The sequence below is a fragment of the Fusarium tjaetaba genome (genome assembly GCF_013396195.1).
Source record: "Fusarium tjaetaba strain NRRL 66243 chromosome Unknown NRRL66243_c0000091, whole genome shotgun sequence".
NCBI classification, from domain to species: Eukaryota; Fungi; Ascomycota; class Sordariomycetes; order Hypocreales; family Nectriaceae; genus Fusarium; species Fusarium tjaetaba.
The window spans coordinates 152,117-180,032 of record NW_023501287.1 but is presented as its reverse complement, the minus strand read 5'-3'; the positions used below and the strand labels follow the sequence as shown (position 1 = coordinate 180,032).

General features: G+C 47.8%; 12 protein-coding genes across 12 annotated transcripts; 5 read left to right on the top strand and 7 right to left on the bottom strand.

Moving 5' to 3' along the window:
* Nucleotides 1-754: 754 nt before the first annotated feature.
* On the top strand, nt 755-2,454 carry FTJAE_4814 (quinate transport; the record flags this gene model as incomplete). Its single annotated transcript, XM_037351256.1, has 2 exons — nt 755-1,264; nt 1,309-2,454. The coding sequence occupies 2 exons, from the start codon at nt 755-757 to the stop codon at nt 2,452-2,454; spliced, it is 1,656 nt and encodes a 551-aa protein (XP_037208071.1).
* A 268-nt stretch (nt 2,455-2,722) lies between these two features.
* Nucleotides 2,723-3,760, bottom strand: FTJAE_4813 (sterigmatocystin biosynthesis protein; the record flags this gene model as incomplete). Its single annotated transcript, XM_037351255.1, has 1 exon — nt 2,723-3,760. The coding sequence occupies one exon, from the start codon at nt 3,758-3,760 to the stop codon at nt 2,723-2,725; it is 1,038 nt and encodes a 345-aa protein (XP_037208070.1).
* Nucleotides 3,761-3,844: 84 nt separating this feature from the next.
* FTJAE_4812 (sterigmatocystin biosynthesis protein) lies at nt 3,845-4,407 on the bottom strand (the record flags this gene model as incomplete). The annotated part of the gene is made up of 2 exons (XM_037351254.1): nt 3,845-4,225; nt 4,282-4,407. The coding sequence occupies 2 exons, from the start codon at nt 4,405-4,407 to the stop codon at nt 3,845-3,847; spliced, it is 507 nt and encodes a 168-aa protein (XP_037208069.1).
* Nucleotides 4,408-5,104: 697 nt separating this feature from the next.
* On the bottom strand, nt 5,105-8,047 carry FTJAE_4811 (uncharacterized protein; the record flags this gene model as incomplete). Its single annotated transcript, XM_037351253.1, has 3 exons — nt 5,105-7,416; nt 7,492-7,715; nt 7,950-8,047. The coding sequence occupies 3 exons, from the start codon at nt 8,045-8,047 to the stop codon at nt 5,105-5,107; spliced, it is 2,634 nt and encodes an 877-aa protein (XP_037208068.1).
* Nucleotides 8,048-12,015: 3,968 nt separating this feature from the next.
* Nucleotides 12,016-13,063, top strand: FTJAE_4810 (tol; the record flags this gene model as incomplete). Its single annotated transcript, XM_037351252.1, has 3 exons — nt 12,016-12,657; nt 12,712-12,940; nt 13,029-13,063. 3 exons carry the CDS (start codon nt 12,016-12,018, stop codon nt 13,061-13,063), a joined length of 906 nt encoding a protein of 301 aa, XP_037208067.1.
* Nucleotides 13,064-14,073: 1,010 nt separating this feature from the next.
* Nucleotides 14,074-14,969, top strand: FTJAE_4809 (uncharacterized protein; the record flags this gene model as incomplete). Its single annotated transcript, XM_037351250.1, has 3 exons — nt 14,074-14,201; nt 14,248-14,890; nt 14,940-14,969. 3 exons carry the CDS (start codon nt 14,074-14,076, stop codon nt 14,967-14,969), a joined length of 801 nt encoding a protein of 266 aa, XP_037208066.1.
* A 424-nt stretch (nt 14,970-15,393) lies between these two features.
* Nucleotides 15,394-16,479, top strand: FTJAE_4808 (Opine oxidase subunit B; the record flags this gene model as incomplete). Its single annotated transcript, XM_037351249.1, has 1 exon — nt 15,394-16,479. The coding sequence occupies one exon, from the start codon at nt 15,394-15,396 to the stop codon at nt 16,477-16,479; it is 1,086 nt and encodes a 361-aa protein (XP_037208065.1).
* Nucleotides 16,480-16,524: 45 nt separating this feature from the next.
* FTJAE_4807 (methyltransferase) lies at nt 16,525-18,012 on the bottom strand (the record flags this gene model as incomplete). Its single annotated transcript, XM_037351248.1, has 5 exons — nt 16,525-17,139; nt 17,509-17,575; nt 17,626-17,667; nt 17,723-17,865; nt 17,917-18,012. The coding sequence occupies 5 exons, from the start codon at nt 18,010-18,012 to the stop codon at nt 16,525-16,527; spliced, it is 963 nt and encodes a 320-aa protein (XP_037208064.1).
* A 786-nt stretch (nt 18,013-18,798) lies between these two features.
* FTJAE_4806 (uncharacterized protein) lies at nt 18,799-19,986 on the top strand (the record flags this gene model as incomplete). Its single annotated transcript, XM_037351247.1, has 1 exon — nt 18,799-19,986. One exon carries the CDS (start codon nt 18,799-18,801, stop codon nt 19,984-19,986), a length of 1,188 nt encoding a protein of 395 aa, XP_037208063.1.
* Nucleotides 19,987-20,293: 307 nt separating this feature from the next.
* Nucleotides 20,294-21,803, bottom strand: FTJAE_4805 (methyltransferase; the record flags this gene model as incomplete). Its single annotated transcript, XM_037351246.1, has 7 exons — nt 20,294-20,530; nt 20,587-20,929; nt 20,979-21,043; nt 21,116-21,128; nt 21,380-21,421; nt 21,468-21,655; nt 21,708-21,803. The coding sequence occupies 7 exons, from the start codon at nt 21,801-21,803 to the stop codon at nt 20,294-20,296; spliced, it is 984 nt and encodes a 327-aa protein (XP_037208062.1).
* Nucleotides 21,804-22,825: 1,022 nt separating this feature from the next.
* Nucleotides 22,826-24,124, bottom strand: FTJAE_4804 (subtilisin; the record flags this gene model as incomplete). Its single annotated transcript, XM_037351245.1, has 2 exons — nt 22,826-23,755; nt 23,807-24,124. The coding sequence occupies 2 exons, from the start codon at nt 24,122-24,124 to the stop codon at nt 22,826-22,828; spliced, it is 1,248 nt and encodes a 415-aa protein (XP_037208061.1).
* A 1,944-nt stretch (nt 24,125-26,068) lies between these two features.
* FTJAE_4803 (FAD dependent oxidoreductase superfamily) lies at nt 26,069-27,662 on the bottom strand (the record flags this gene model as incomplete). The annotated part of the gene is made up of 3 exons (XM_037351244.1): nt 26,069-26,971; nt 27,019-27,593; nt 27,650-27,662. 3 exons carry the CDS (start codon nt 27,660-27,662, stop codon nt 26,069-26,071), a joined length of 1,491 nt encoding a protein of 496 aa, XP_037208060.1.
* Nucleotides 27,663-27,916: the final 254 nt, after the last annotated feature.

The following is a 27,916-nucleotide window of genomic DNA, read 5'->3' as shown; positions in this document are numbered from 1 at the left end:
CACCTAGCATTACCAACTAGTTCATTCGACTTCATAGAAGCATGCTCTAATAAGGTTAGAAGCCAGATTGAAAAAAACCTCACCCATCATGCGAATGCCGACATCCCCATGGATGCATCGACAACCCCAAGTACAGGAACGTCATTCACACGTCTGAGCTCGATGAAGCCTTTCGGCTGTGAGACCGCTTTTCAACGGGCTTCTCCCCGAATTGCACATGGTTCTGGAACAGCATAATGTTTTATTTGCTCACACATGAATGGGCCTGGTGTCATGGTTCCCCCAGATATCACCAGCGTTGCAAGGCAATGCCGGGTACCCCAACTACGATATCGGGAAATGTTGTCCGCCTGGAGAGTTACAATGTATTGCTTCTCATTGGCTGAGATCGATTTCATGCCTCTAAATTCTTGAGGGCTAGTGGCTTGGCCTAGAATTGGAGAAGCCACAAGGTTGGAAACCCGCGGAATGATTTTCCCAAAACAGGCAAGGCACCATGATCCCGACACTTTAGCTTCAACGCCTTGGCCTTCCCCAGATAATTTCCCCGCGGGGAACCCAAACGTTTCTTGATTTGTTGCTTTTCATGACTCGAAGCTACGATGGCGCTGTCTTCTGGACCAGGTGGCTATATAACGTCACCATGCCCTCCGCTGTTCTCGTATTTCGGCTTTCCTATCCTCATCGCTTCAATCATCACCCTTGTCTTTGACCGGCCTCATTACTCATTATCACTGGATTCAGAGCTCGCACAATGTCTACTAAGAGCCCTTCCCCCAGTGAATATCCCCCCAAGGATCATCCACAGGTCGAGAACATTGAAGATCCCGCTGCTTCGTCAAATGATGTTCCTATCGTCTTTTTAGATGAGGAGATCTCATACGGCAAAGGCGGCATTCGCGGCGTCGTCCAATCGCCCTACATCTTCGGCGCTGCATTCTTAGCGTCCATGGGAGGCTTCTCCTTTGGCTACGACCAAGGTGTCATCTCACTCGTCAACGTAATGAGCCAGTTTCACGAAGCCTTCCCTCGCACTGAGACTGCTTTTGGCAAAGGCCTCATGACAGGCATGCTAGAGCTTGGGGCTTTCATCGGATGCCTCTTTATGCCCACGCTTGCTGATAAGATCTCGCGCAAGAAGGCTATTTCGATAGTTGTAGTCATATTCAACATTGGCGCTATTATGCAAACTGCGGCTAACTCTTACGGCCTTCTGGTGGCTGGAAGAACCATAGGCGGTATTGGTGTCGGGACACTTGCAATGGTATGTAGATGTCGTCTTTGTCCTATTAATGGCTAACGGAATAGGGTGCCCCAATCTACATCTCCGAAATCGCGCCTCCCAACCTTAGAGGAACCCTACTTGTCCTTGAGTCGGTCTCATGTGTTCTGGGCGTGGTAGTATCCTTCTGGATCACATATGGTACCCGCAATCTTCCCGGCGAGCTCTCTTTCCGACTACCATTTGGCCTTCAGATGGTATGCAGCACTATTCTCGGTATCGGTATCCATTTCTTTCCCTATTCGCCACGATGGCTCGCTCTTGTCGACCGATCGGACGATGCACTGCTAAGCTTAGAAAAACTCCGCCGACTCCCCAGAACCGATCCTCGTGTCGAGAAAGAACATATCGGCATCATGAATGAAGTGGCGCTGCAGAAGATCATGCAAGAGAAGCGACATCCAGGCGTGAGCGGCCTCAAGCTTGAGATTCTCGGCTGGAAGGATCTTTTCCAGAAGAAGTCATGGCATCGAACTTCCATCGCCGTTGGCGTGGCCTTCTTCCAGCAGCTTTCGGGCATCAACGCATTTATCTACTATGCTCCTACACTCTTCCAGTCGCTGGGTCAATCATCTGAGATGTCAGTGATCATGTCTGGTGTCTTCAATATGTTGCAGCTTGTTGCGGTGGCGGTTTGCTTTTTCATCATCGACAAGGTTGGACGACGGCCACTAGCAATTTGGGGCGGCATCGGAGGCGGCACAGCATGGGGCATCATGGCAGTTCTGGTAGGCGTGTACAACGATAAGTGGAGTTCCAATTCGTCTGCAGGATGGGCTGCCGTCGCAATGGCCTTTTGCTTCATCCTTATCTACGGAGTCTCCTATGCTCCATTGGGCTGGGCTCTTCCTGCCGAGGTCTTCCCCAATGCTTCCAGATCGAAGGGAGTAGCCCTCGCTACAGCTACAGTTTGGCTCTTCAATTTTATCGTGGGAGTTGCGACACCTCCCATGATTGAGAGCATCGGGTTCGGTGTATATATCTTCTTCGGGTCTTGGTGTTTCCTGGCAGCCGTTTGGGCTTTCTTCCTAGTCCCAGAGACCAAGGGGAAGACGCTGGAGCAGATGGACGAGATTTTCGGTGACCATGCAGGTCAGGAGGAGTTGGAAATTATGCAGTCCCGGATGGGCGTCACTGAGTATGGGCTGAAGAAGGATGTGGTCCAGGTCTGAAGCGCCCTCGAGTCCGCGAGACTGATCGACTCCTGGAGGTTTAGAGCACGTTTGGATGGAGGCGCAACGCAATCTATTCTCAATCCCTTAGGTGTTAGTGAGACAGACTATCCATCAATATTTAACTGTTGCCGTTTCGTTATGTATCCTACTTATGCCACCTCAATGACTTCTCGCATGGAACGACTGTATTATGTCTCATCCTTCATCGCCATTACGTTTCAGTAGTCACAGATCTCCCATAGACTGGCTTCACAGATCCTTCGCTCTACTCCTTGGTATTTCCGACCTTCCTAAGCCTTACCATGACAGGCATGCCCTTACTAGGATGTGCTGTCAGTTCTCCCGGCATTTGTGCCTGGTAAGCTTGATACCCCAGTAGAACTTCATCCTTTTCCTTGTATGCAGGCACAATCTCAAGCTCCCTAACTGTCATGGCAAGCAGAAGTCTCAACTCCGTTAAAGCCAATTCCTGGCCAATGCATCCCCGAGGACCTAGCTCAAATGGACGAAATGCGTTCTTATGAACGGCAAGTTCAAGCCATCTTTCCGGGTTAAACTTGTCAGGTTCAGACCAGAACTTGGGATTTCTGTGGATGGCCTTGCTCGCTGAGAAGAGGATGAAGCCGTCTGTTGGAAGCTGCTGCCCTGTTTCAGGATGTCTCAGAAAGAAGGTCGGAGAGCCTTCTCGACAAGACCCAATTGGTGGTTCTAATCTCAGAGTCTCTTTCATGATCGCAGTGGTATAAGGAAGCTGGTTAAGCAGTGTCGGGGCTTCGGATATCCTTCTGGTTGCAGCAGATGGGTCAATACCCAAGACCGCATCGTGCTCCAGCCGCAACTTGGCAAGGACGTCCGGATGCTGGCAAAGATAATTGTAAGCAAAGCAGAGAGTCGATGCAGTGGTGTCATGGCCAGCGAAGAGGAAGATCTTGAGATTCTCAATGGTGACATCCAAAAATTCAGGATCAATAGTGCCGTCTGAAGCACCTTCAGAGCCATAATCCTTCATATATGTTCTGATAGCGAGACCATTCACCGTCTTTGGTCCATCGTTGCGTTCGTGATTTTGAAGTTGAGCTTCTATCAGTGGCTGCAGTTGGCTGCGGAGTTGACGATTTAGAGACGCGAGACGAGAGTGGCGGAAAGGATTCAGAAGTCTACCCCATTGATGTGGCGACCAGTCCGTGACAAGTAGTGAGATTGCACTTTTGAGTGTCGGGAAAATCTTGTCGTCAACGCCTGTTTGAATGCCCAGACTTATACCCAAAACGGAGCGACCAATAATATCGCAAGTAGCCTTCATGACGCAATCTTCAAGAGGGACAATACGTCCATCTTGAGCGATCTCCTGTAGGTATTTCTTCCAAATCAATGCCTCTTCAATGAACTAGGGAACAAGTGCCGTGATGTTTTGTGTCGAAAAGCCGGGATTGAAGGTCGCTCGCCATTTTTTCCAGAAAGCTCCTTCAGACAGAACAAGGTCTTTCAATCCTGTCAATGGTCGAAATTGACCTCTGATAATTTCATGCTTTGGCCGCGACGTTTCTTGAGTGAACTGCGCTGCGATGTCAGGATGAAAGGTTGCCAACATTGGCCATGAGATGGGCCACAGATCGATGTAACACAGGCCCAGCTCCGCAACTTCAGGGTAGTCTCGAGCAAGGAAATCTGGCATCAATTGGCCGTGGACATCATCAGGATACTTGGCCATGATTTTGCCCACGGCGAGGAGGTTACCGAGTAGCCATGAGTGATCAGGTAGCGTTGGCTGTATGTATTAGCGATGATCATGAGACCTGGGTATATAATTGACTGATTACTCACAAGATTGTACTTTTTGACCGTTCGCCGAAAAAAGACCCGCTGCTGGTAAAGTTTGCGGATAAAGTACCCGATGGACGTGAGGACGAAGATGCTGCCCCATTTCAGCGCCGGACCTGTTCCAACCATTTTTTATCGTTCAGATCTATTTAATGGCATATATCTACTAGAATTGCTATAAGTAAATCTTCTAAATGAGAATAAAAGAATGCGAAAATCGCAATGGGAGCTCTTGCTTACGCTGCGCTGCCCCTCTCACTAGCGGCGGAATATCGTTTGCCCAGAACTAAAATAAGATTGGAGCTCATGCGATGGAACCTATCATTGGGAATCCTTTGGGAGCGGGATTCCGTTTAATGTGTTAAACTTCGCCTGAATCTGTTTCCCGTAATTAGAGCAGCTAATACTGTGTAAAATATGCTTGGTATTGAGTTTTATAGAGAATGCGGACTCAAATTCCCCATAGCTGCTAAGAAACAGTGTTAATCTCCCAAAGAATTGGGACATGCAGGGCACAAAGAAATGCCAGAGCTCTCTAATCTCGTCAATATAGGTACTAGAACAGCAGCTACTATCATTAATAAGCGACCGTGGTGTAGTGGTTAGCATTAACGCCTTCCAAGCGTTAGAGAGGGGTTCGATTCCCCTCGGTCGCAAAGTTCCAATTACGCCTCAGTGGGGATCTTCCTTTTTAATCATCTACCGGGTCAAAGTCCAGAATTTTTCTTTTTGGGCAAAGGCGTTGATCGACATTAAGAAATTAGAATTATAGTAAAAGATGGTATGATAATGAACTCTGTTGATATTTTCCTCCCTGTATGTCTCATTATCCTTCCAACTCGGCCCTGAACTCATAGGTCCGTTCACCTGGCCGTTCATCTGTTGGGAAGCACCTGATTTTAGTATCCTTCTTCTCCACCTCGTCCACAGGAACCTTCTTCGTAGCGCCCGCGATAGCAGAGAAAGTCATCACACGTTGAGCGTTATTTCCATCGCTTGACATAGCATCAATGCCGTAGTACACACCAATTGATGCAACGACGAATGACACAGCGTAAACAGCGACAAGTACAGGCCAACCGTAGTCAAAGAAGTTGGCTTTTCGTCGGCGCTCACATTGGTACTTGGTATCTTCACCACCGATGCCGGTACCAGACAGCTTGGATGGATCGGCAGCCCATGCTACCACAAGAAGCTGGGGATCAGAAAGCAGTGAGATAATCAAGTCTTCGTACACGCGCCGGACTTGTTCCTGGAAGTCGTGGACGGGAAGACTCTCGTGTCTATCGAGGAGGTTGGTGGTTGTAATCGCCCCGTCTGCTACGACAGATCCCTGGACCTTGACATTGCCGAAGAGCTTTTCACGAAGTCTGAGACCGAGACTGTGATAGGCAGCTATCCGACGGTATCGAGCGTAATCGTTACGAGGGCTGACATAATTTTTCTCTGGCTCTGCGACATTCCCATCGGCTGTTCCATCCGTAGACTCGTTGGTCCAGCGGCTCCAGGTAGTATCGATAATCTTTCGCTTGTAGTCCCGATCTGTAATATTGTACTTCTGAAATCCCGCGGTGAAGTTGAAGGTGACGGTGTAATTGACCTCCCAATGATCGCAAGCAAAGATGATAGGGGTGTAATCATCGTTCCAGCCATCGGCTTCGCTATCCATTGCATGAGCCTTGGTGTGATCGTCCACAGCGGCATAGCCAATCCAGATTGAGGGTTCGGTTCGAAACACGCCGAGATGCTTTGGAAAGGGCGGGCCATCGACCTCGGAAGGAATTCCACCGATCGAAACGTTGTCCATCTGAGGGCGCATGTACTCTCCGAGGTCTGTGTTCGCAAAGTAAGTGAAGTTGGAGGCCGGTACAAGCTGGCTAAGGTTGAAGGGAGCTTCAGCACCTCCGAAGCTCTTCATCTTCGAACCGACTCCATTGGCAAGCTCTTCGCATTTATATCCAGGTCCAACAAAATGGATTGTCGTGGAACAGTCCCATCCACCTCCACAGATCTCGAGCGATATGTTCGCTTTCTGGGTCGTTTGCCCACTTGAAAACACGCCAGCTGCGATGCGATCGAGTGCAGAAGAAGGAACGTTGTAGTATTCGAAGATATCGTCGTCATCCGCAGCGCCCTCGGCAAGGTTTCCATCTGGGGCAGTCCAGTTATAGCCAGAAAGTGAGCGACCATTCATGACTTCACCCTCGGCCTTCTTCGGAGTCTGAAAACTCTCCTTTGCCTCATTGCTAAAGCTCAGAGTTCGAACTGAGGGGCAGAATGTATCTTCTATCCTCTCACCTGGTACGACATAGAGTGATGCTGAGGAAAGAATGACAACAAGCGGGCTGAGCCACATATAGAGAGCAAGAAACATGACAAACCACGATTTGATCCATGCTTCCCTGTTGAAGAGCTCGATGATGTTGTGTGTAGCTCCGAAAAGAGCATCAACAGCGTGTATCGAGAATCCTTTCTGTCCCACGGCTCGCCAAGCGACTTGCTGGTGGGCCATGACAGCAGCGAGGATGAAGTTTGCGTTGGCGATGAATGAGATTAGTTGACCCAGTCGCATCCACCATTGTTGGTGTTTGGCTTCCTGGCCATCAAGATGCAAGTATAGAAAGTGATGACCGACTGCGCCGGCGACTCCAATGACCAGGCAAGCAATCATAGACCATCGACTCTTCATGGTCCTCAATATCAAAGGCCCAGACTCAGGCAATGCCACTGCGGTAGGTCTGTTTACGACGTGTACATCAGGAACCTTCGAGTAAGTGTCGTTAACAGGCGCGTGGCCCATCAGACCTCTGTGACTGTCGTGAGCCCTATCGTAGTAGGGAGTGTCTCGAAGATTTGGGCTCTGGGGATCTATCCATAGTGACTGGTGCGGGAATGTCTCTCGTGCGATTGACTCGGGGGAGACGGCCTGAGGAGGGAACTGGCCCAAAGAAGGCTGTGGAGACACAACCGGCTCCGGGAAAGCTTGTTGGTGTTGGACTGGTGAATAAGCATACGATTTACGCTCATGTCCATCATTGACGATTTTACCATCCATTGCGTGCTGATTGAAATCCGCTCGACGATGTGGCCGCAGGTTAGGTCGAAGTTTGTCCAAGAGAACGAAAGTCCAGTAGGGGGCTGTACCCAAGGATATGGGACGAAAAAGTGGCGAAATTTGCACTTGACTCGCTTTTATTAAAGGGTGTCAGCTACTGCAGCTAAAGAGTAAGCTGCATATCCAGTGCTTCTGGCCCCCATTGCTCAGAGCTATCTGCGGTGACACCTCCCAGTTGAGGAAGCCTAGCCGAGCCGTCTTCTGGGCAATGGCCTGCTGTCGTTCTGCGTAACGTCCGCCTGGGATCAACGAGCTGGCTAGCTGGGCATCCGTCCCGATGAGACGGGTTTGCTGGGTATCGTCTGATCGAGACCCCGTAAGGCTGGTGGCGGATAGCCAAATTGGTGGACACTAGAAACCCTGCGCAGGTAGTTCCCATGGCGAACTGAAACGAGGCTTTGGTTGTCCTATCAGAGTCGGAGCTGTAACGAAAGCCCGGCTCAGTGGCTTGTCTTTCAGGCTGCCAAGATCCTTTAATAGCTAGCGATTGCACTAGCACGGCCTTGTTTGATACGTAACTGATGCTGATGCAACAGTCGCTTGTGGGTTTACATACCTAGACGAGAGGGTGTTGAAGAAGGTGGTCAGAAATAACTCGAGTCTATCCGTACCCAGATGCGTTCCGGTATCGCCGCGAGAAGGGATCCCTGCCATGGTTTCTTCGCGAACAATGTCAAGTCACACTTGCAGTCGAGACAAAATAAAGTTGCCTCACAAGGTTGCAGTAGGCTCGTCATCCCAGCTGTGCTTACTCCCAAGACTTCACCCATGTTCATTCTCCACCAAGTTGGATGCAAATGCAGTTTAGCTCCCTAGCGAACTCCGCCATATACGGTTTTGCCGAGATTGCCAACATCTTACATGCATAGAAAAGGAATTTTTCAATGGAATGGAATCATGATTTCCCACCCGGGCGCGTTGTTGTCGTTAGTTCCGATCGTTCGGGGAATCGCAAAGCTCGCCAAAAAGAGCTAATAATCCAATTCCATTAACTGCAAGCGGACCAATAACGCAGATTTCTGGGTGATACAGGGTTGTGCGCAAGAAAAGGAATCTGATTTGTTAGATCGGGAACAAGGGTTTAGTTTTGACACAAGGAGCGAATAATGTCAGGGTATAATCAATTAGTTCTCAGTTTCCTGAGGGTGCACATGGTGATTTAGCAGATTTCGATGGCGAGTCTTGTCAGAATTTTACAACGAAAATAACGCCAACAAAAAAACTCATCGAAAGGCTACCAAAAGCATGATAAAACAAATTGGCAACATGCCCTTTGGGGTAAAAACAATCCTAGAAAGCCTTGACCTTTCATGATTAGAGATCCTAAGAAATAATATACTGTAAATGTGTTAATAGGAGTGACAAAGAGTTAAAGATGAAAGGAGATGTTGGTATGTGTGAACTGTATGTGTGAACTCCAGTAATGGTTGGCCATTGTAGACTATAGTCGTGAGTGGTTAGACGATGCTGTTCACAACAAGCATGGCCTCTCAAACAGCTCAATAATGTAATTTCGGTGTATATGGTCTTTTCCCGTCAAGTTGCCATAAGCAGTTCTACTCAGTGACTAATTAACTAAAAGTAGACTATATTAAGCTTTCGTGGCAATGAACTGTAATACAGCACTTTTCACATCTCTCTATATTAATATGTATTATGGCTACCTGTCGCTATTTTGAATTGTCTTTAATTGTTGCACTAATATCATACTGAATCAAGAAGGTTCACCTAGGGTTAAAGTTTAGTGTATTACAGCCGGCAAGCTGAGGTCTTAGAAGGCGAACCAATGCTAGCTTGTTCCAAGAAATTGAATCAATGGTTGCTTAAGGAAAGAAAGAATGAACAAGAACAAGGCCACCGAAGTCACTTCGTATTCACGCCATGATATGACGCATCATGGCGGGCACTGGAAAGAAAGCCTGATTACTCACTGTTGGGTCTGCTGCGTAGATGAAAAAGTTTTGTTTCGCAGTGATCAGCAGAATTATAACAAGGGTAGACAAGGCTGAAGCGACTACAACGAAACGAGCAGATAATGACTCCCGAGCAAGTGGTGATGTAGCGTTAAACCCGCAGCAAATCTTTGAGATTTGGTGATTCATTTAGCACGGGATCGCCTCAAAGGGAGTTTCATTCAGTTTTTCCCAATGAAGTTGCCCAAGTTCAGCATTCTTGGTGATTAACACAGCGTTTCAGTAATGATCAGGAAGGGGATGTTCACGGCATAAAGCCACTGTGATTAACAATAGACTGTGGCGGCTTTGAATATGTGAATCAATGGATAACGTGTCAGTGATGTACTTATGACTCTATCTATTTAACTGCTCGATGTATGGTCATTGGCAACATTCTTATAATAATTTAGAAAAAAAACCCAAGTCAAATCAAGACAGTCAGCTTAACTTGGGTGTCTGAGGTTACCATGCACCAACTTATCATCAAGTAGTCATTCAAATGCCATTAAGTGACCCTTACTAATAAAAAGTAGGTCCTATCTAAATGCATTCAATACTGAGCCACAGCTGATTACTGGAATGGTGTTCTTTCGGTGACACAGGGAATCATGAACATTCAGAAAGGGGGATACGGCCTTTTCTCTTCGAGCGGCCGCACGCGGTTGTTCTCAGTGATTCATAGGCCACACCAGAGGCAGTGATTGGCGGAGAAGATCAAAGTTGATAGTGATGAACATCTGAGACTCTGTGAAGTGATTAACACATCCAGGTTGGGCGTCATTCGCGCCCATAACATCTACCGTGATTAACTACAAAGCTGCAGTAAACAGCAGTGGTTATCTGAGGTGATGGACATCAGTGATGCGGCAACTTTCTTGTATCTGTGTATTGAAACGCACTGTTTATGGCCATGTATTGCTGTTCTCCATTGTCTTCACACCTATACGCCAGATCATGCCGAGTCAAGAAGGTACGCCCAACTTGAGTCTTGCGAGTGTTACCATGCCCTAACCCATGACCGAATAGATACTTCAAAGGCGATTGAAGCCCTCCTTGAAGGCAGTGGCTCCATCATGTCGAAAGATCAAACCTCAGAGACGTCGGTGTTTCTTGTCAAGTGGATTGACAAAGCAACTGGAGATATTACTCGAGCCAAGGTCCCGGAAAGCGAGTTGAGGACATCATGTTCACAGCAATTGGATCAATACCTGCTCAACGAAAAAAAGGCTCAATGATATGATTGCACCAAGTCTTGACCAGCAATTACTACTACGAAGTCTATAATGAAGAGGTCGAACAAAGGATTGATGATGCACAATGATTTCCGTTTTTGCGGGAAGAGCTTAGATGATCTGTTAGTCGTGAGACCTTTCAATTAACAAAACCCTTTACCGTTATGGGTGACCAGTGCCAGCGCACATTAGTGGCTATCAAAACTTTTTCATATCGAATTCTTAATTGAATAACACTGTGCTGTCTCAAAGTCATAGGCCTATTAAGATAATAGTTTATTCTATACTTCTTGGCTTTGTTTGTATAAACTCTAGAACTTTCTATACTATTAAAGTACTTTAAGTAATACTCTGAGATTTATATATAAGTAGTCACCAGTTATAACATACTTTCCTACTACCTTGATAAAGAAAATGCTGTAATACTTTATGCAGCTACGTGTTAATCGTTACTCCTAGTGTAACAGATAATTCCATCCCAAGATACATATCTAACTTGATTTGATAAACAGTGTAACAATACCGGGACATAAATTGCCCTATGACCCCCTCATTTGCTTCTCCATACTTTAGAAACACTCAAACATCATACTCTTTGGCAATTACCTAACCTCCGGCCCTTCAGAATGAATGCTTATCTCTCCGTAGTAGAGCCCTCTAGACTTTGTTCTGTCTGCGATATGGCTTTAAGGAGCAATACACTGTGCGTCAATCAGCCTCACCATAAGAGTGGCCTTGACCTGGAAAAAGCTTCCGATCTCGGCTGTTATATTTGTGGCACAATCCGACACAGCAATACCTGGTCCCGAAGAACTTTGGAGTGTCGATCAAGCAGTTTTGAATATGTTTTGAATCTGCATAATGCAGGTTTCAAGGACACCCTTGAGGGCCTGATCATTGGGATAACTCCAAGTGGCTGTTGCTGGGCCTTTGAGCTTTGGAAAGACCCTGGTATGCCTCCAGCTACCCATATCAAACTTTCTAACCAAGGCTTTTAGGTCCTGCTTCTTTTTCTATCTCCTACAAACCGCTTGTCTCACCCCATGATTCAGATTTCATCCGACTTGCCAAGAACTGGCTTGACTCTTGTTGTCAAACCCATGTTAAGTGTCGAAAAAGCGGCCAAGACTACATGCCGACAAGACTAATTGAGATCATTGACGAATTAAGCGTTCGCCTCATTTTGCCGAAGGATGCATCTTTTGATCCAATTGACTATATAGCATTCTCCCATTGTTGGGGGAAAGTTGAGGCGATCAAGCTTCTCGAAAAGAACGTTGATCGATTCCGCGTTGGCATAAGCATCCATGAAATGCCCAATACCTATCAAGAAGCCATTCAATTGTCTCACCGAATGGGTTTTAAGTATATATGGATTGATTCACTGTGTATTATTCAGGATTCATTGTTGGACTGGATACAAGAAGCGAAGGATATGAAGCGGGTCTACGAGCATGCAATATTCAACCTGTGCTCTGCCACAGCCTCCGACAGCTCAGGAACCAGCTTTGTGGCTCGTTATGCCCATTTACTCAACCCTCAACGTGTGAAGTCCCGTGGGGAAGTATTCCAGTTATTGAGTGACGGCCTTCTAGAGGACGATATCACATATTGCACTTTGCGTACCCGGGCATGGGTCTATCAGGAATGGTACCTTTCCAAGCGCTCACTGGTCATGGGGTCACATCAGCTTTGGTGGCATTGTAGAGAAAAGCTGGCATGCGAGCTATGGCCGATTGGAACACCGCAAGCCAACAGGGGAAGATGGTGGAGTCAAACGCAGCCCCTCAAGGAGTCAGCACCATCTGAAGATTCAGATGAAATGGATGCCTGGAGTCAGCGTGTCCTAGCATATATGAGAACTAAGCTGACGAGAGAAACCGATCGTTTGGTTGCATTCTCGGGTGTTGTTCAGTCTTTTGGCCAGACACGCCAGCTAACTGACGACTATCTTGCTGGCCTCTGGCGAAGTCATCTACCAGCAGCACTCTTGTGGAAGGTCAGCTCTTCAGCACGGAGATCAGCTACGTATACGGCAGCGTCCTGGAGCTGGGCGTCTCTTGCAGGAGACTGTCTGGTCAGTACAGATAAGGGCTTAGTCCACGAACCTTGCTTTATAACTGTCGAGCAGATAATGCCTCTCGGTGAACCAGGGCCGGACGGATTCCTGATGGGCGGAGCAATAACGCTCCGCGGCTATTTGTTTGAAGTTGCCTATCGATCTGTTGGGCTGTTCTTGGGCAGAGGAGACTTTATGGTTCCTGGAGATCATACGACAGGTGGTGAACTCTACCTTGACGAAGGGTCAGAAAATGACAGAGTCATCTCATACTTAGAGGCACCTGATCTCAGAGATTTCAGTAGATGGCTGGAGAACAAAGCTGTGAGATTATCAATGTCACTCAAGGACGCACAGGGCCGTTTCTATTTCTTACTGTTTCTTGATAGGGGAGAAGGATCTCGTTTTCGCTTTCGAGGACTGACTTTGTACCAGCCTCTTGATCAGTCAGATTCTTTCTATCGTATCGGATATATGAATTGGGGTAAGCTTCCAGGGGTCATCAACACTGATGAACTCATGGCAAATTGTTTGAAGAGCACGGTGAGGATCTTGTAGACCTCCAGTCACAAGTTCACGTTCTGTATAGTGGTTGCTAGCGCTCAACTACAAGTGCAAATGAACAATCTCAATTAGTTTTGTGATTGGGTTAATTTCTCGAAGAACTCTTTAGTGCACATGCGGTAGAATAGTACTCAGCGATAGGAGACAGTCAAACTCGGCACTCTTTTCGCGCCACCGGTTAAAAGCTAAGAAATCAAGCAACCTATCCTTTGGATCAAAGCCACTACTACAAAAACTGTTAGCAATGCCTAGAATCAACTTCCGAGAACGAATCAACTAAGTCCTGGGTTAAAGGCTATCAGGAAGCGGAAAACACTTAACTAACTAATACCGAGGGTTCAAGCCAATATCATCCCACATCTCAACTGCAGATCATCACTTTTAGTTGGCTAGCATTGGTACTCTCACTGACGTGGCAGGTCGGGATTACATGCTTGTGATTTTGAACAGGACGACAGAAATCACCATTCTAAAGGCATAGTAAGTTCCCCTAAACTTACCTAAGACTTTTCCGCCGTTTCGAATAGAGGCCGGAATTTCGTAGGTATGCACGTGGGGACGTAAATCACCAAATGCCATCATCCGCTTAGTCAATGTTTCAATGTCCCCACCAGCATGTCCCCCAATGCCGGCTTTGGCCACACACGGAGCTCCCCCATTGCCGGGTCGCCGCATCTCGAAGCTAACACGGAGTACTTGTCTTGCGAAAAGTTCAATCCCACTCGGCCATTTACTTGCAGGTATCGGAATCGGCCCCACAACACCAGGTCATCTGGTATCAGGCTTCAGGTATATAGCTGTTCCATCGCACAATCCGTCCGAGTTCTCGGCAACTAAAAAAGAACTCTATCAAGGTCTCAAAACTCAAGCATGCCATACCTTAAGCAAATAGTAGCCATCAGGAGGAAGCCTGGTCTCACTCGACAGGAGTTCTTCGACTATCACTTCCAGGTTCACGGCAGACTCAGCCAAGGACCCTCGCCAGAGGTCACCCCATCGTACGTTGACTCACCTTCTATCATACAACTCTAACAATTTCCACAGAAAGTATTTCCAGACCCATATTCAAGATGCAGTATACAATCATCAAGATGGCCAAGGCGTCAACGCCAATCCTTGGTGGGCATTTTCTGACGACATCGTCGAGCTTTACTTCCAGTCTGAAGACCATATGAAGACGTGTTTCAGCTCGCAATATGCCAAAGAGCATGTTGGCCCAGACGGTGTCAACTTCTCCGACTTTGCGTCAGCATTGCCTGTGTGTGTTCAGGAAAGAGTTGTTCCGCTCCACGAGTCGGTGAACGCGGCACCTGAAGACATTGAGACCTTATCGGCCTCACCTGTCGCGATGTACTACTTAACTGTGACCGGTGGCGACACCGACGATATCATTACGGGTTTCGTCAAAAGCTTGCAGAAGTTCGCAGGGAGCCATGTCCGCACGCTTGTTGCGAACACTCCAGTGGAGCTGAGCCTTAACCCAGATGCGTATTTTGGCAGCAATCCAAACCGCCCTAAATTCAATTTAATCTTCGCAATCCATCTACGAAGCAAGGATAACGTCTCGGAGGTGAGGAAAGCCCAGAAAGAGTTTGAGGCAGGTTATGGGGCCAAGATCAATCTCCCAAATTCCTGGATCGCCTTTGGTCAACGGGGCCTAGTTCTCGACCAGGATAAAAGCATTCAGGTATGTTTTTCATTATTTCAATAAGTGAGAGTATACTAACTTGTGGCAGTTTGATCTATCCCGTCAGCCCAAACTGTAGGAGTATAAGAGCGATGGGCGGCATGTACTGATCAGAACATGAGAGAATTAGTTAATGCACATGTACCCTTGGCTGCGCTGCCTTTAGCATCCAATTAGCTGATCCCCTGTGGCTTAGTTGGCTAAAGCGTCCGACTGTTATTCATAGACAATCGGGAGATCGGAAGTTCGAGCCTTCCCGGGGGAGATTCGTCTCTCAATTCTTTTTTTCATCGTTCGATATCTTGGTCCGTTTGCAATTATGATCCTTTTCGTTTGCCAACTATCCTTTCGTCATTTTCGGCTTGTTCTGATTACGCATTTATGATGATTGAAAGCGGGGTTCGTGTAACATCACTATCTGACATATTGTCGAGGCCCCGCTCGTATCGACGTGAATATCTTGTCCAACGTTCTCTTCCTTCCACGGAAAACCACTAGACGCTATGGAAACGTCGGCGCAACCTCACGTCATCGTTGTTGGCGGTGGAATTGTCGGTGCCACAATCGCCTGGCACCTGGCTCATCACACTAGCGTTACCATCGTGGCAGAGGACATTGGTGGACCCGCCTCCAAGGCCTCTTTCGCTTGGCTCAATGCGAGCTCAGTTAGCCAAAGATTCTATTATGAGTTTCGTCGCCGATCCCTACAGCGATGGAGACAAATCCATGTGGAGCTTCCAGATCTTCCAATTTCCTGGAGCGGATCCATCAATTGGCACAAGACTGCCGAGGTCATGGCCAAGACCGAGAGTAATCTGACTGCATGGGGCTATCATATCGCCAACATCAAGAAGCCTGAGGTTTCTGAGCATGAGCCGTTCTTCGATCAATCTACCTTGCCAGATTGGGCCCTCTACTATCCTGAAGAGGGTGCTATGGAAGCCCATGTTGTCGCACAGATGCTCGTGGCGAACGCAGAGGCCAGAGGCAATGTAAAAGTGATCAGATCGACAGCGAAAGGGTTTATCAAGGAGAATGGCAAACTCGCAGGAGTCCAGCTGGGATCCGGAGAGAAGGTCTTTGGCAATCATGTTGTCGTGGCTGCTGGCTTGGGCACTGTACCCCTCCTAGCAACTGAAGGAATCGCCGTCCCTATCATCTCGGTGCCGGCGCTGGTTGTGAACTCGAAACCCATCAAAGAAAGATTGGTCAGGCATGTAGTCAACTCGAAGTATCTGTACATTCGGCAGACATCAGATGGAATCATCAAGGCAGGCTGCGAGAATCCTGGCGACGACCCAGGCGATGATCCGGAAGCAACCGCACACCAAGTCTTCGCCAAGGTCCAATCTACGCTTCTTGGGGGAGAGAATCTTGAGCTTGACTATTATACGGTCGGTCACAAACCTACTCCTAAAGACGGTCTACCAATCATTGGACCAACTGGCCTCGAAGGCGTCAGTGTCGCCGTCATGCACTCTGGCGTCACCAACGCTGCTCTTGTTGGAGAACTGCTCAGTAAGCAGATCATCACGGGTGAGGTGGATCCAGAACTTGAGAGTTTTTGTCTTGATCGGTTCAACAGCTAAATAGAAAGATGGCAAATTAAGTACCCGTTAATGTTGAAACCCTGCTCAAGAAGAAACTTGTGGCTTTCGACCATAAACGGCGCGGTAACGAAAGAAAGGATGGTTCGCGGTCGACCGAAGTTCCCGCCGGAGCTGTGCACAGTAGACCTTCACCTCTTGCATCGACCACCCCAAGAGCTGGCTCGCCATGTATAGAACATATCCTTCAAAGTCCTGCTCCAGAGCAGCTAGAACATACTGGCCAATCTCTCTCATCTTTTTATCCTTAGGCCACCCGCCGATAGCAATCTGCAATACAACTATTAGCCACTGTTCGTCAATGTTAGACTGGGTCCTTGCCTTGTAGTCGGCGATTTGAATGTCCTCAAAGCCAGCCTCGCGCATGCACTTCTGCTGAAGGTCATCTTCGATAATGGTACATGGCTGTCCCATCTTCTTTCCCCCCTCAATAAAGAATCTTCCCCATTCATGCATTGCGCTGCTGTCTGTAACGGTTCCATCGTCACTCTCCATCATCGCAGAGGCCTCGTGACTTTCAACCCACCCGCCGGGTCTACATGCCCGGAACGCTTCCTTGAACAACGCTGACCAGTCTTTGATGCTGCCAAATAAATAACGCATGTGAACAAAGTCAATGGAATCTGGAGCGAAAGTCCATGGCTGCGTACAATCGTCGATGTAGCTTTCAGAAGGTATCAGCGTCAGAGAGATACGGGTAATGGCACATTGAGCTCACAATTCGAGGTTGGGCGGAACCCATGACGGTTGGATAGGCGAGATATCGGTACCAACCACTTTTGCGCTTGGGAATTGGTCGGCGAAGTCACTTCCAGGTTTCAGTATCAACATGTCCTCCACTAATGGCGTTCGTCTTATACATACATAGCCCAAATACCTAGACATTCCTTGTCAGTATCGACCTGCTGCTTATGTCGATAGGAATGCCCTACCTGTCCCGGTTCCAATATCCAGAGCTGACTACTTTGCGTGAGTTGCAATGCGATCAATAATCCGGTGGTTGCCACGAACCTGGATATTATCCTTTAAAGGTGATAAAAATAGTTTATCATCAAGTAGGCGAGTCAAAAAGTGGTGTCTGACAATATCAGTAGTCGAAAGCGGGACATCAGATGAGGGAAAACTCACACTATATCCATCGACTCATTCTGTTGTTCATCATTGGCAGCCCTGACAGCATGTCATTAGCGCCCGTACTCGTGGGGACAACTATACACGGAAATACCAGTATTGAGCATTCCCTCTTTCTGAGTGAAACGTTCGTCCTTGAATGGTTCGATACGACAGAATGCTCGAGGTCATTGATGCTGTGGACTCGGCGGGATTGGAGATGACAGAGTCAGCATCATTATTCTCCGCCTCCTCTTGCTATAACACGTCATTTTAATGCTACCGCTGGTCCAGTAGAGCCTGTCTTACCTCGTTCAATTGCTCCCAGTGTGTGACTGGATGCAGAGGCCGAGCCGCCGTGGAAGCATCACCTTCAGTCTCGGCGGGAGGTTCGTCCGGTGCCATGATCAAAGTCGCATAAAATAGAAGAAAAAAGCACTCAAATTCTCAGACAATGAGGCATAGATAAATCCCGCAGGAGGGGATGTGTTTTGGGGGGTTCTACCCCCGGTCATTCTGTTGGTTCGCTTCTGACAGCTTCATGATGTGATTCGGCCTACACATCCCAACACCTTTGGGGAATCCATGCGAATCAGCCCCCGATCAGGACCAAAATACGACTTTGATAACAATGATTGGCTAGAGCTTAAACAACTGATATGATTGGGGCCATCGGTGGTTTGTCAGCCGTCTCTTGAATGAAAAGTGTCATATTGCAACTCAGTCTCTTCCTCTTGCAATGCCCTAGGGCTTGCAATAACATTTGTGGTTATCGTGAAAGCTTCTAGATAAAAGCTTATATCGAAGAAAATAAATATCGCGTTCTCATCTATCATGTACGTTCGTAGCCTGTAGTTTAATCTTAGAGGAAGCACTCATCCCCATCTTGCAAAGTCTAATACTCAGTCCATCAATTAACAGTATGTCGTTTATGAAATAAACGATAGAGACCTGTTGACAAATCATGGTTCATGCGCAGAAGTATATGTCTTGAGTCAAATGTGCAGCTGCAAATAATACATCGGCCTGTGAAAGTATAGCTTAATAAACTTTAACCAACATAAAGTTTCTGAAAGCAATGGGCAAGGTATTGAGTCACCAAAAAACTTTCAGTTGCAGTATATAAGAGAAAGGCCTTCCCCCTTGTTTGCTAGAGCTTCAATAATTTCATTCTGATCTTCCATTTTCATCATGGAGTCCTCTAAGTTGTTGTCTGGAGAGTCACCTGCCCGTCATGGAGGCCTGTTCAATCCTTTACCGGCAAAGTCGAGCTTAACATTCCATTTGTTCCCAAATCTCCCGAAAGAAATTAGAGACATGATTTGGGAGAAGAGCCTGATCTGCGAGCGATATATCCCGGTTGAGCTTTGGCATAAAGACAAACGATCTGGAGATTTCTGCCGGTCAGAATTACTCCCACCTACCGATCAAGAGCACAGATTAGTACTCAAGAATCCACCGAGGCCCAATGCTATTTTTTGCACCAATGCCGAATCTCGTGCAGCTGCTTGTCGTTTCTATAGGGTGCATCTTCCTTGCTACTCCGCCAAGGGTTCACAGTTACACGCACCGGGAACGTTTTGGTTCAACCCTGAGCTGGACACTCTGGAATTTCCTGGGTTCGAGCACTTTACAACCCTTGCAAATGATCTTTGGCGCCACGACCGTAAAAAGAAAGGACTACGCAATGTATCTTTCAGCATCGACGGCAAGAGTAATTTCTTGTTTCATTGCTTCTACAAAGGTGCTGCTTCCTCAGACCAGCTTCGCCAAGCTGTTGGCCGATTTGAGCATGTCACCTTTATTCATTACTCATTGCCTAGGGTGATGTTGGCTTTCACCAGGAATTCTTTCTGTTACACGAAACGCTCGCTCCCATTTGTATACCCCCGTTCACTTCCTGTTGCAGGGGCGACTGGTAGCTTTTCACGGCAGCAAGACCCACGTCCTATCGAGGATAACGTACTCGAGAGTTTCTCATTCGATGGCTTCCCTGGGTTTGGGCGAATGGCTCTGGATTGGAGGAACTGGTTCCAGGAACTAAGAGCAGGAAGGCCATGTGTCTTCAGATTCGCATATGCAGCTGATGAATGTCAGAAGCCATTCATTACTGATGAAGCGAGCGCTATGGAGTATCTAAAGGACGAAGATAAAAAGTGGCAAGAGAGTTTTGACTGGGAAATAAGGATACACGCCACAAACCCATGGAGATCAGGATACACGATCCCCGAGCAGGTTGATAGCGGACTTGAAACTGCATTTGGGTTTTGGACCTTTCCTCTTGAGCCTCAGGGTCCATTTGCCAACCCACCAGCCTCCCGAAAAGCAGTTTACGACCTTTCTGCCTACCGACCAGAGCTATGCGTATTTCACTTTTAACCACCACGTCCATGAAATTCAAGGAATTTATAAAGGTTTCTTAAACATCTGGTGTTTATTTACGAGCTCAGAGTTACCCTACCTAGGTGTAGAATTCTACAGTTGATGTTATTGGTTATCTTATGAAGCTATGGAAATGCCACATGACCCATGTTTAGATCCTCCCGAGTTGAAATAAAAAAGTCAAGCCGCTTGTCCAAAAAGTCGGGATAGCTCGCCTAAAGGCATCGTGAACCTGCCTTACATTTACATAAATCTATCTGGGGCGGTCTGTCCTACAAAGCAAGAAAGTGCTGGAGGATTCGTATTAAACCTCAGGCTTCTGACCGTAAACAATTCTTTGTCTGAAATACGGATGATGTTGACCCGATCGGATCTCTCGTCGGAGCTGGGTGCACAGAGCTCTAACCTGTTCCTCGGTCCATCCCAAAAGCTCGCACGCCAGGAACAAGAGATAGCCTTCATAGTCTCTCTCCAGAGCTGCTTGCATATAATGTCCAACTTGCTTGAGTCGTTCTTCTGTGTGCCAGCCTCCAACTGGTGCCTGTTACGACGCTGTTAGACTGACCCAGAAATTTGGCTGGCATAGAAATAACCTACCTTGAGGTCCACGACGTGGATATTGGCAAACCCTGCTTCTTCCATCGACTTCCTCTGTACATCTTCCCGAATTATGGCAAAGCTTCTTCCTGCGCGTTGGCCGCCTTCTTCGAATACTTCACCCCAACGTTTCATAGCGCTTCCATCTGGAATAGAATTATCATCACTCTCCATGGTGGATGAAACTTCGTAGCTTTCGACCCAGCCGCCCGGAACACAAGCTGTGAAAGCTTCTCGAAAGGTCGCTGTCCAGTCTGTGATACTTCCCAGCATAAATCTCATATGGATGAAGTCAAAGGAGTCGGGCCGGAAGGTCCAGGTATCATTGCAGTCCTCAATTTCGCTACCAGATGGTGAGCTTCGATGCTAATATTACCATTAGGGGGGCTTACAGCTGTAGATTTGATGGCATCCAGGTTGGCTGAATAGGGCTGATCTCAGTGCCCACGACCTCGACCTGGGGATGTTCATCTGCAAAGTCGCTTTATGATGATCAGCCTTGCTCGACCTCCTCTCCGACGTCACTTACATGGCCCAGATAGCTGTAACTTGATTAGAATCAGATGTTAGAGTTGACGCAAGGGCGTCTTACCTGTTCCCGTGCCAATATCAAGCACTCTCTGCCAAAGCCATTATCAGCAAATGAGATCCGATACGCCAATACTAGTGAGACTAACATGTATATCAGGCCTGAGAGGTGCTAGATAAAGTTTATCTTCCAAAAGAAGCAGAGTAAAGTGATGTCTTGCTACTGTCAGACGCCTCGTCATATGTCACCGGAGTGTTCACCTACGCGAGGTCCAAAGATTGACTAGCCTGATCATCATTCGATGCCCTGTGCCTCGTTAGAATAGCCAGATAATAAGCCGAAGGATGCATACCAGTATTGAGCTGTACCTCTATCTGAGTGATAGGTCCTTCCATGCAACGTTCGGTACTCAAAAATACTCGAGGTCAGAGAATAGGTCGAGTCCGCGACATTGGATCCCAAGGCTGAATCCAGGTCTGAATCACTGTGACCATCGAAGCCCTCGTCAGTCTCAGCATCATCATGGTCTATATCTTGATTCTGGTCACTCAAGTCAGCCAATGACTCAAAGCTCTTCACAAAGGTCTCGGACCTCTTGGTCCTGCTGGAGATTCTGTAAGACCTCCCAGGCGGGCGTTGGAGCGGGCGGCAGAGTCAACCCAGGCGTTTCTGTAGGTTCGCTAGTCATTATATCGCGATGACTCTTGAATGAGGCTTCTGAGACAATGATAGTGCTACGGAATCGTGGTCAAAGAGGGGGTTTTATCAATTAACTTAGTACTGATTACGAGACTGGCTGCTTATTCCCCCAGTAGCGCGGCACGTTCGGTTGCGACGCCAATATTGATGTGCTAGGCGCAAAGGGCAAAGTGCTACGACGTGGCGGTGCCGATCAAACCTATTGGAGGAAGTTTGGGGCAATATTCCAGGTGCTCGGACACTTGATCGTCACCTGAGTGGCTTGGTACCACGTGAGCTATCAACTTGCTTATAACCGGGAGCATTCCGCGGGCAGCCGCAATTCGTGAATACGCGAAAATCCCACAGATCCGAGCCAATCGAGAGCTGATGATATGAAAGCAAAGGCTGCCATCTTTTCCGCCTGAGACAGAAAAGAGGCTGTGTTGGGTGACAGGGGAACAATACGACTGTCATAAGACGTGTCCGTTATATCCGTGTAGATGGGATTTGTAGTCTGTGCATGCCGGTAGATATTCAATTTACCGTTACATCCGGCCGATCTGAATTATGTCCATCAATCCGACGTGAGGGTCTGGAGGCCCGCGGAGTGCGACATCCTCCGATAGATGAAGAATGATTAGTCGCGAGATACAGCGATTACTAAGTAGATGCACATCATTAATATGATCGGTATCGTCGGATCGTTATCTGGATGACACGTAATTGATGCTCAACTCAATTACTCTTCTGGTCGCCGGAAGGCCCAGTATCATCGGGGTGCGGGTTAAAAATAGCCGTAAACCTACCCAAGCATTTACCTCACTTATGAGCAAGATGATCCGTTCTCAAGGATCCCTTCACTAACTGCTCATCCACGAACTGCCGAAACGTACATGAAATTTAGGACACCCGCAATCCGACGAATTGAACACCACCGAGCGGGCCGCGCACGGTAAGGACATCGAAGAGCAATTGACAATCAGATTGTCGTCAATACTTGGCATTTACAAATTTGATTGCGCGAGTATTCTACTGAACCCAATTGCCATTATTTGCGATCAGATTAGGCGCTCCACGAAGATTTCCAGAAATCTTCTTGGGAGTCGCCAATTCCTTCAGCCAAGCCGTAATGTCGGCAACTCCCTCTACCTCTTCCACGCTCATCGCGTACAAGACCAACCCCGCAACATGAGGAGCAGCCATGGAAGTTCCATCCTCGGTGAAGGTGTAAGTATTGGATTTGTGGCCAGCTGAGGTGATGCCTACTCCAGGGGCCAAGATGTCAACTGTCTTTCCCCAGTTGGAGAAATCAGCAACAGCCCAATTGGAGTCAATTGCTCCGACGGTGATTGCGGTCGATGCAGAGCCAGGCGACTCCTTGGCTGCGTCTATGGCATCGTTGCCGGACGCGACGACTGTGACGACACCTTTCTTGGATGCGGTGTCAACAGCTTTGTTGAAGGCAGCGGACTTTTCGCCGCCGAGAGACATGTTGATAACGGCTCTCCATGTGCGGTCTTTCTTGATAATATCGTTGACAGCCCAGTTGAAAGCGTCAAGGACGATAGACGTATCCGATTCATCACCGTTGAAGACCTTAAGAGCGAGGATATTGGCCTTCTTCGCAACGCCATAGGTCGTACCAGCAATTGTACCAGCAACATGGGTTCCGTGACCGTCGTCATCCTTGTTATTGCCCTTCCAGTTGGTCCACGCAGCCTTTGCGCGACCACCGAACTCGTTGTGAGTCACTCTGACGCCGCCATCAATAACATAGGCATACATGTCAGTGCCAGCGTATTCATCATAGATATACTCCTTGTAGCCCTTTTTCCGATGAGAGATTGTGCCGAGACCCCAGGTGGACTTCTTCTGCGTGATTTCGTCTCTCTTCTCCAGGCTTCGCTTGCTTTTGATGCGATTAAGCTTCCATACACGGTTGGGCTCAACAGCCAGGACCTTGCGGAACTAGTTAGCATGCAAAACCAATAATTGAAGGCATTGGCTTACATCTGGACTTTTCTTGATCTCCTTGATCGTCGCTGTATCGAATGACCCAGCGTATCCCTGGAAGCCAGACTTGCTGTCATAAGTCTTTTCGACACCCACTTCTGTCTCGCGCTTGGTGAGGCTTCTTTTGTGAACGTCTTTGACCCATTTCAAATGGGTCTTGGCCATGGCAGCATCGACCTCTGGTTTCAAGGTGATAATGTAGCTACCTGGGATGATTGCACCGGCCTCAGCAGCAGGGGCTGCAGGTGCAGGGACAGCAAGTCCACATCCAAGAAGGACGCTTACTGCAAGAGCGATATTCTTGAAGTTCACCATGATGAAGAAGAGTAGTGATGGCGTTTTTCTTGGAAGGAATTTTGGAGGATCAGCGGCGAGTCATATATACCCGCCTTTAGATACTGCTCTACATATTTAATATTAAAACCGTCACTCAGCCCAAGCTTACCTGCAAGTAGCGCAAACGAGATGGCGCACCGCCGTAGCTGATTGCGATCTACATGTGCATCCCCACCCGTTCCTGAGCATGCTTAATTTTTAGCTATTGGCCCTAGATCCGAAAATGCTCCCTAAAAGCGAACAGTGGCTGGTCTAGATGTGGCTGGACTTGTATTAGGGGACCTCGAATTCCAGAGCTATGGGTGACTATTTTCCTTGGAGTATGTTAGTTCGCAGCTGAATTCCCTTTCCGGAAAGAAATTTATCTGGTCTAGAACTCTGAAATCAATAGACAAGAAAAAAGAACGCGATTTGTTTCACTTTTTTGAAGGATTGGGTCGCACGTGGGGCCGAGTGACAATGCGAGGGATAAGGAAGGGAGAACATGGCATTCTCACATACAGCTGCACCGATTAGGAGAATGGCATTCTTCTGTGACATGTCTGTAAAATACAAAGTCCTGAATCGAGTGCATTGGAAACCGGTTGAATGTCGTCAAAGCCAATTTTGGACTGTTCCCGGGTAAAGGTTTTCGAGCTTCTTCAGGGCCCGTTCTCCGACAGCGTTTCTCCTACCAAACATCGCATTAGCTCATACTTCGTAGCTTTCAGTCTCTAGATTCGATCGCTAGAGAGGCATCAGCTATGTTACTATCTTCAGTAGTGTATCTGAACGAATATTCGATCTATCAGTACACCGCCTCGTAAGATCGACTGTACGATGTTTATTTGTTGAACCTCCTGCGCCGGTCTCCCCCTCCGCTCGTTTACCGACTCACATCCTGCAATCGCCAGACTGGCTGAACCCCTAGTGGATCATATTGTGGCTTGCTCTATGATCTCTGGTCGGCAGAATCATACAATTGGGATTAGTCTTGTTCCTTACGTAGACCATGGCCTAGACCAGCATGGACAATTTGTATACGTTCTGAGACATTATTTTGCTTGGAATACAATTTATAGGTCGCTGAAAAGTCGCCAAGACATACATATACCAGTATCGCGATGCCCGACGAAGTGTCTTCAACTCCTGAACAACATTCTGTAGTATCGGCACACATACACAAGTCCCACAGAAACACCATCTTCACTATTTTCCAGAGCCAACAACTTTTTATCAATCTCATCTCCAACTGCAGGTACCAAGTCGGTTGTGGCTCGAGACTTTCGATAGCGCGTCTTTTTAGAGGGGAGATGACCACTACATTCCAGACCGGTTGACCACGAGGCTGGCTTGGATTCCCAACGGTGGACTGCTATTTTAGTGAATTTAGAAGCCGCCGTTCCTCAAGCTTCATATATCGTATGCCATTGGCCGAACAAGTTCTGGTATGTGATAGCTTTGTGGGCTGATCCAGCGTGGAGCGGCTGACCATGTCAACTTGCTCAAGTGCCTAGATGAGGGGGTAGATACAAAAGCCCTCTTTAGAAGCAATACCGAGATCGGATGTTTTAGGCCACCGCCAGGTGTTTTGGATGGAGTGGTGAAGCTACGAGCGGCCTTTTAGGTGAAGACGGCTGAGATACAAGCTCATTAAGCTTATTCAGTAGCTCCAAATAGCAGCCTAACATCGTGTACTGCAATATCTTCTTTCTGGTTGAACTAGATCCGATTTAGAGTGCGTATTCTCTCAGCTGATTGATGTGTAGAGTACCCCCAATTTCTCTGGCCATCTTTCGTGGTTACTGACTATATTCTTGCTTGAAAAGCTCTGTCTCACGATGGGCATGTCACAATGTTGGCAAATTTCGTGTACGCATTCATTCTTTTACTCATGCGTCCGTTGAAGATACCTTTGCTAGGCTGAAAAGCATATGCTGAGCACTAAAGATGGCTAGTTGGGACCTGACTCCCAACCATGATATGATCCATCAGAGTTTCAGCAGCTCCCTGAGGTGACCAACTCTTCATCCGATCATCACTCAACAGGTATGCCTTGGGAAACCCAGGAACATCAGCCTCCCCTAGCACCATCCTTGCAATAGCCTCACCAGTAAGCCAGCACTTATCCATCCCATGGCCATTGAATCCCGCGGCAATCCACTCCCCACTTCCATTTCGGCCCGTGAGCTTCTGCGGAAGCTTTCCCACGATGGGCATACCATCTGCCGTGAACCCCATTATCCCCGACCAGACATTGAGGGCTTCTGCGGGAGCTGCATCTTTCCAGATATTGGGTGCTGCCGAAGTTAGGGTTTGGCGAGCATCATCTGCGACGTTTGAGTCATCGCTTGTGAGAAGACCACCAAGGCTCTGGGATTCGCCACCGAGGAACATTATCCCTGTCTTGGCATTCTGTTGAGCGTAGTACAGGCCTAGATGAATATGACCAGTCTTTGCGTCGTATGTACCAAGAGATACTTGTGACCAAGACAGGTTGTGGCCTGCTCGTGGAAACTTCGGGCCAATTTTCTGAGTAGACATGGTTCCTCGTAATGGATATAGATTGCCAACGAGACCGGGAATCAGCTGGCTTGAATACCCATTAGTGCAATGAATGACATGTTTAGCTCGAATAGATCCTCTAGATGTGCGCACTAGGTACGGATATTCCGAAGTATCGTTCTGAACTTGTACTGAGAGAACGGGCGTGTTCGTCTCGAGTGAGAAGCGGTCTGAGAATTCTTTTGCTAGAGAGGCTAAAACTGCGGTCAGAAGACGATATGGCCACAAGGCTGCGACTCCGGTTTGTGCAACTGCGCCGACGGTATTTGTGAAATTAAAGATCTGGGACAGTGAGCAGTTGCTGTATTAACGAATGTTACTCAACCTACCTTGGCCGCCTCCTCTCTGTTGTATACTTTGAACTTGATGTCACTGTCAGGCACGGCTTCAAGCAGTTGTTTGACTTCTTCAATAGCACCTTGAAATGAACTTTGATCAGTAAAGGACGTTGCTGATGTCACCTCACGAAATTCCACTGCTTCTTGATCCTCAGGATCTAACTGGGCGATAAGCTCCTTCAAGCGACGAATGTTCGCGTCGCTGAACCGCACAGTCTCTATCGCTCGCTCAACACCGATTGTTTCTGCAAGGGCTGGAAACAAGGAATCGCTATCAGAGACAAGATGTCCTCCATTTCGACCAGTCGCTCCGCTTACGGCCGTGCGGGCCTCAAGCATAGTCACTTTGAGACCAGTTCCTTTCGGATGGTTCAAGAGGGAGTGCGCGGCGCCGATACCAGTGATACCTGAACCAATGATGATGATATCGGTCTCTGAGGGCAAGTCTTGGGACTGTGCGTTTGCTACGGTTGGATGAGTTGGGATCTGCCAGGTCGGGGTCGTCGGGTTTGAGCTCGGTAGCCCAGACTGAACCGTGATGAGCTTCACGACATCTTGGATGAATTCTACTGCGGTGAGCCAGAGCAGGCGAGAAGAGATAGGCAGAGGGCCGTAGGCTTACTGCTATCAGGCATTTTCGCACACCGATCAGTGTTTGCTGTATTCACAAAGTCCTGTTGTCAATTGGAATGTTACGCGCGGGGTAAATGTTGCTCCTTGGTGTCACAAGATGGGTCAGAAGATGATGCTCCTGGTTAATGCGAATCGAGGCCTGGAGCAATACAACTCTCAAGATATAGTCAGCGAGAGAAATTATTGTGCATTCTATTGCCTCGATGTGGTCTTTCTCTTATCTATCGCTTGGATCATCGAATCATCACCCCTCGCA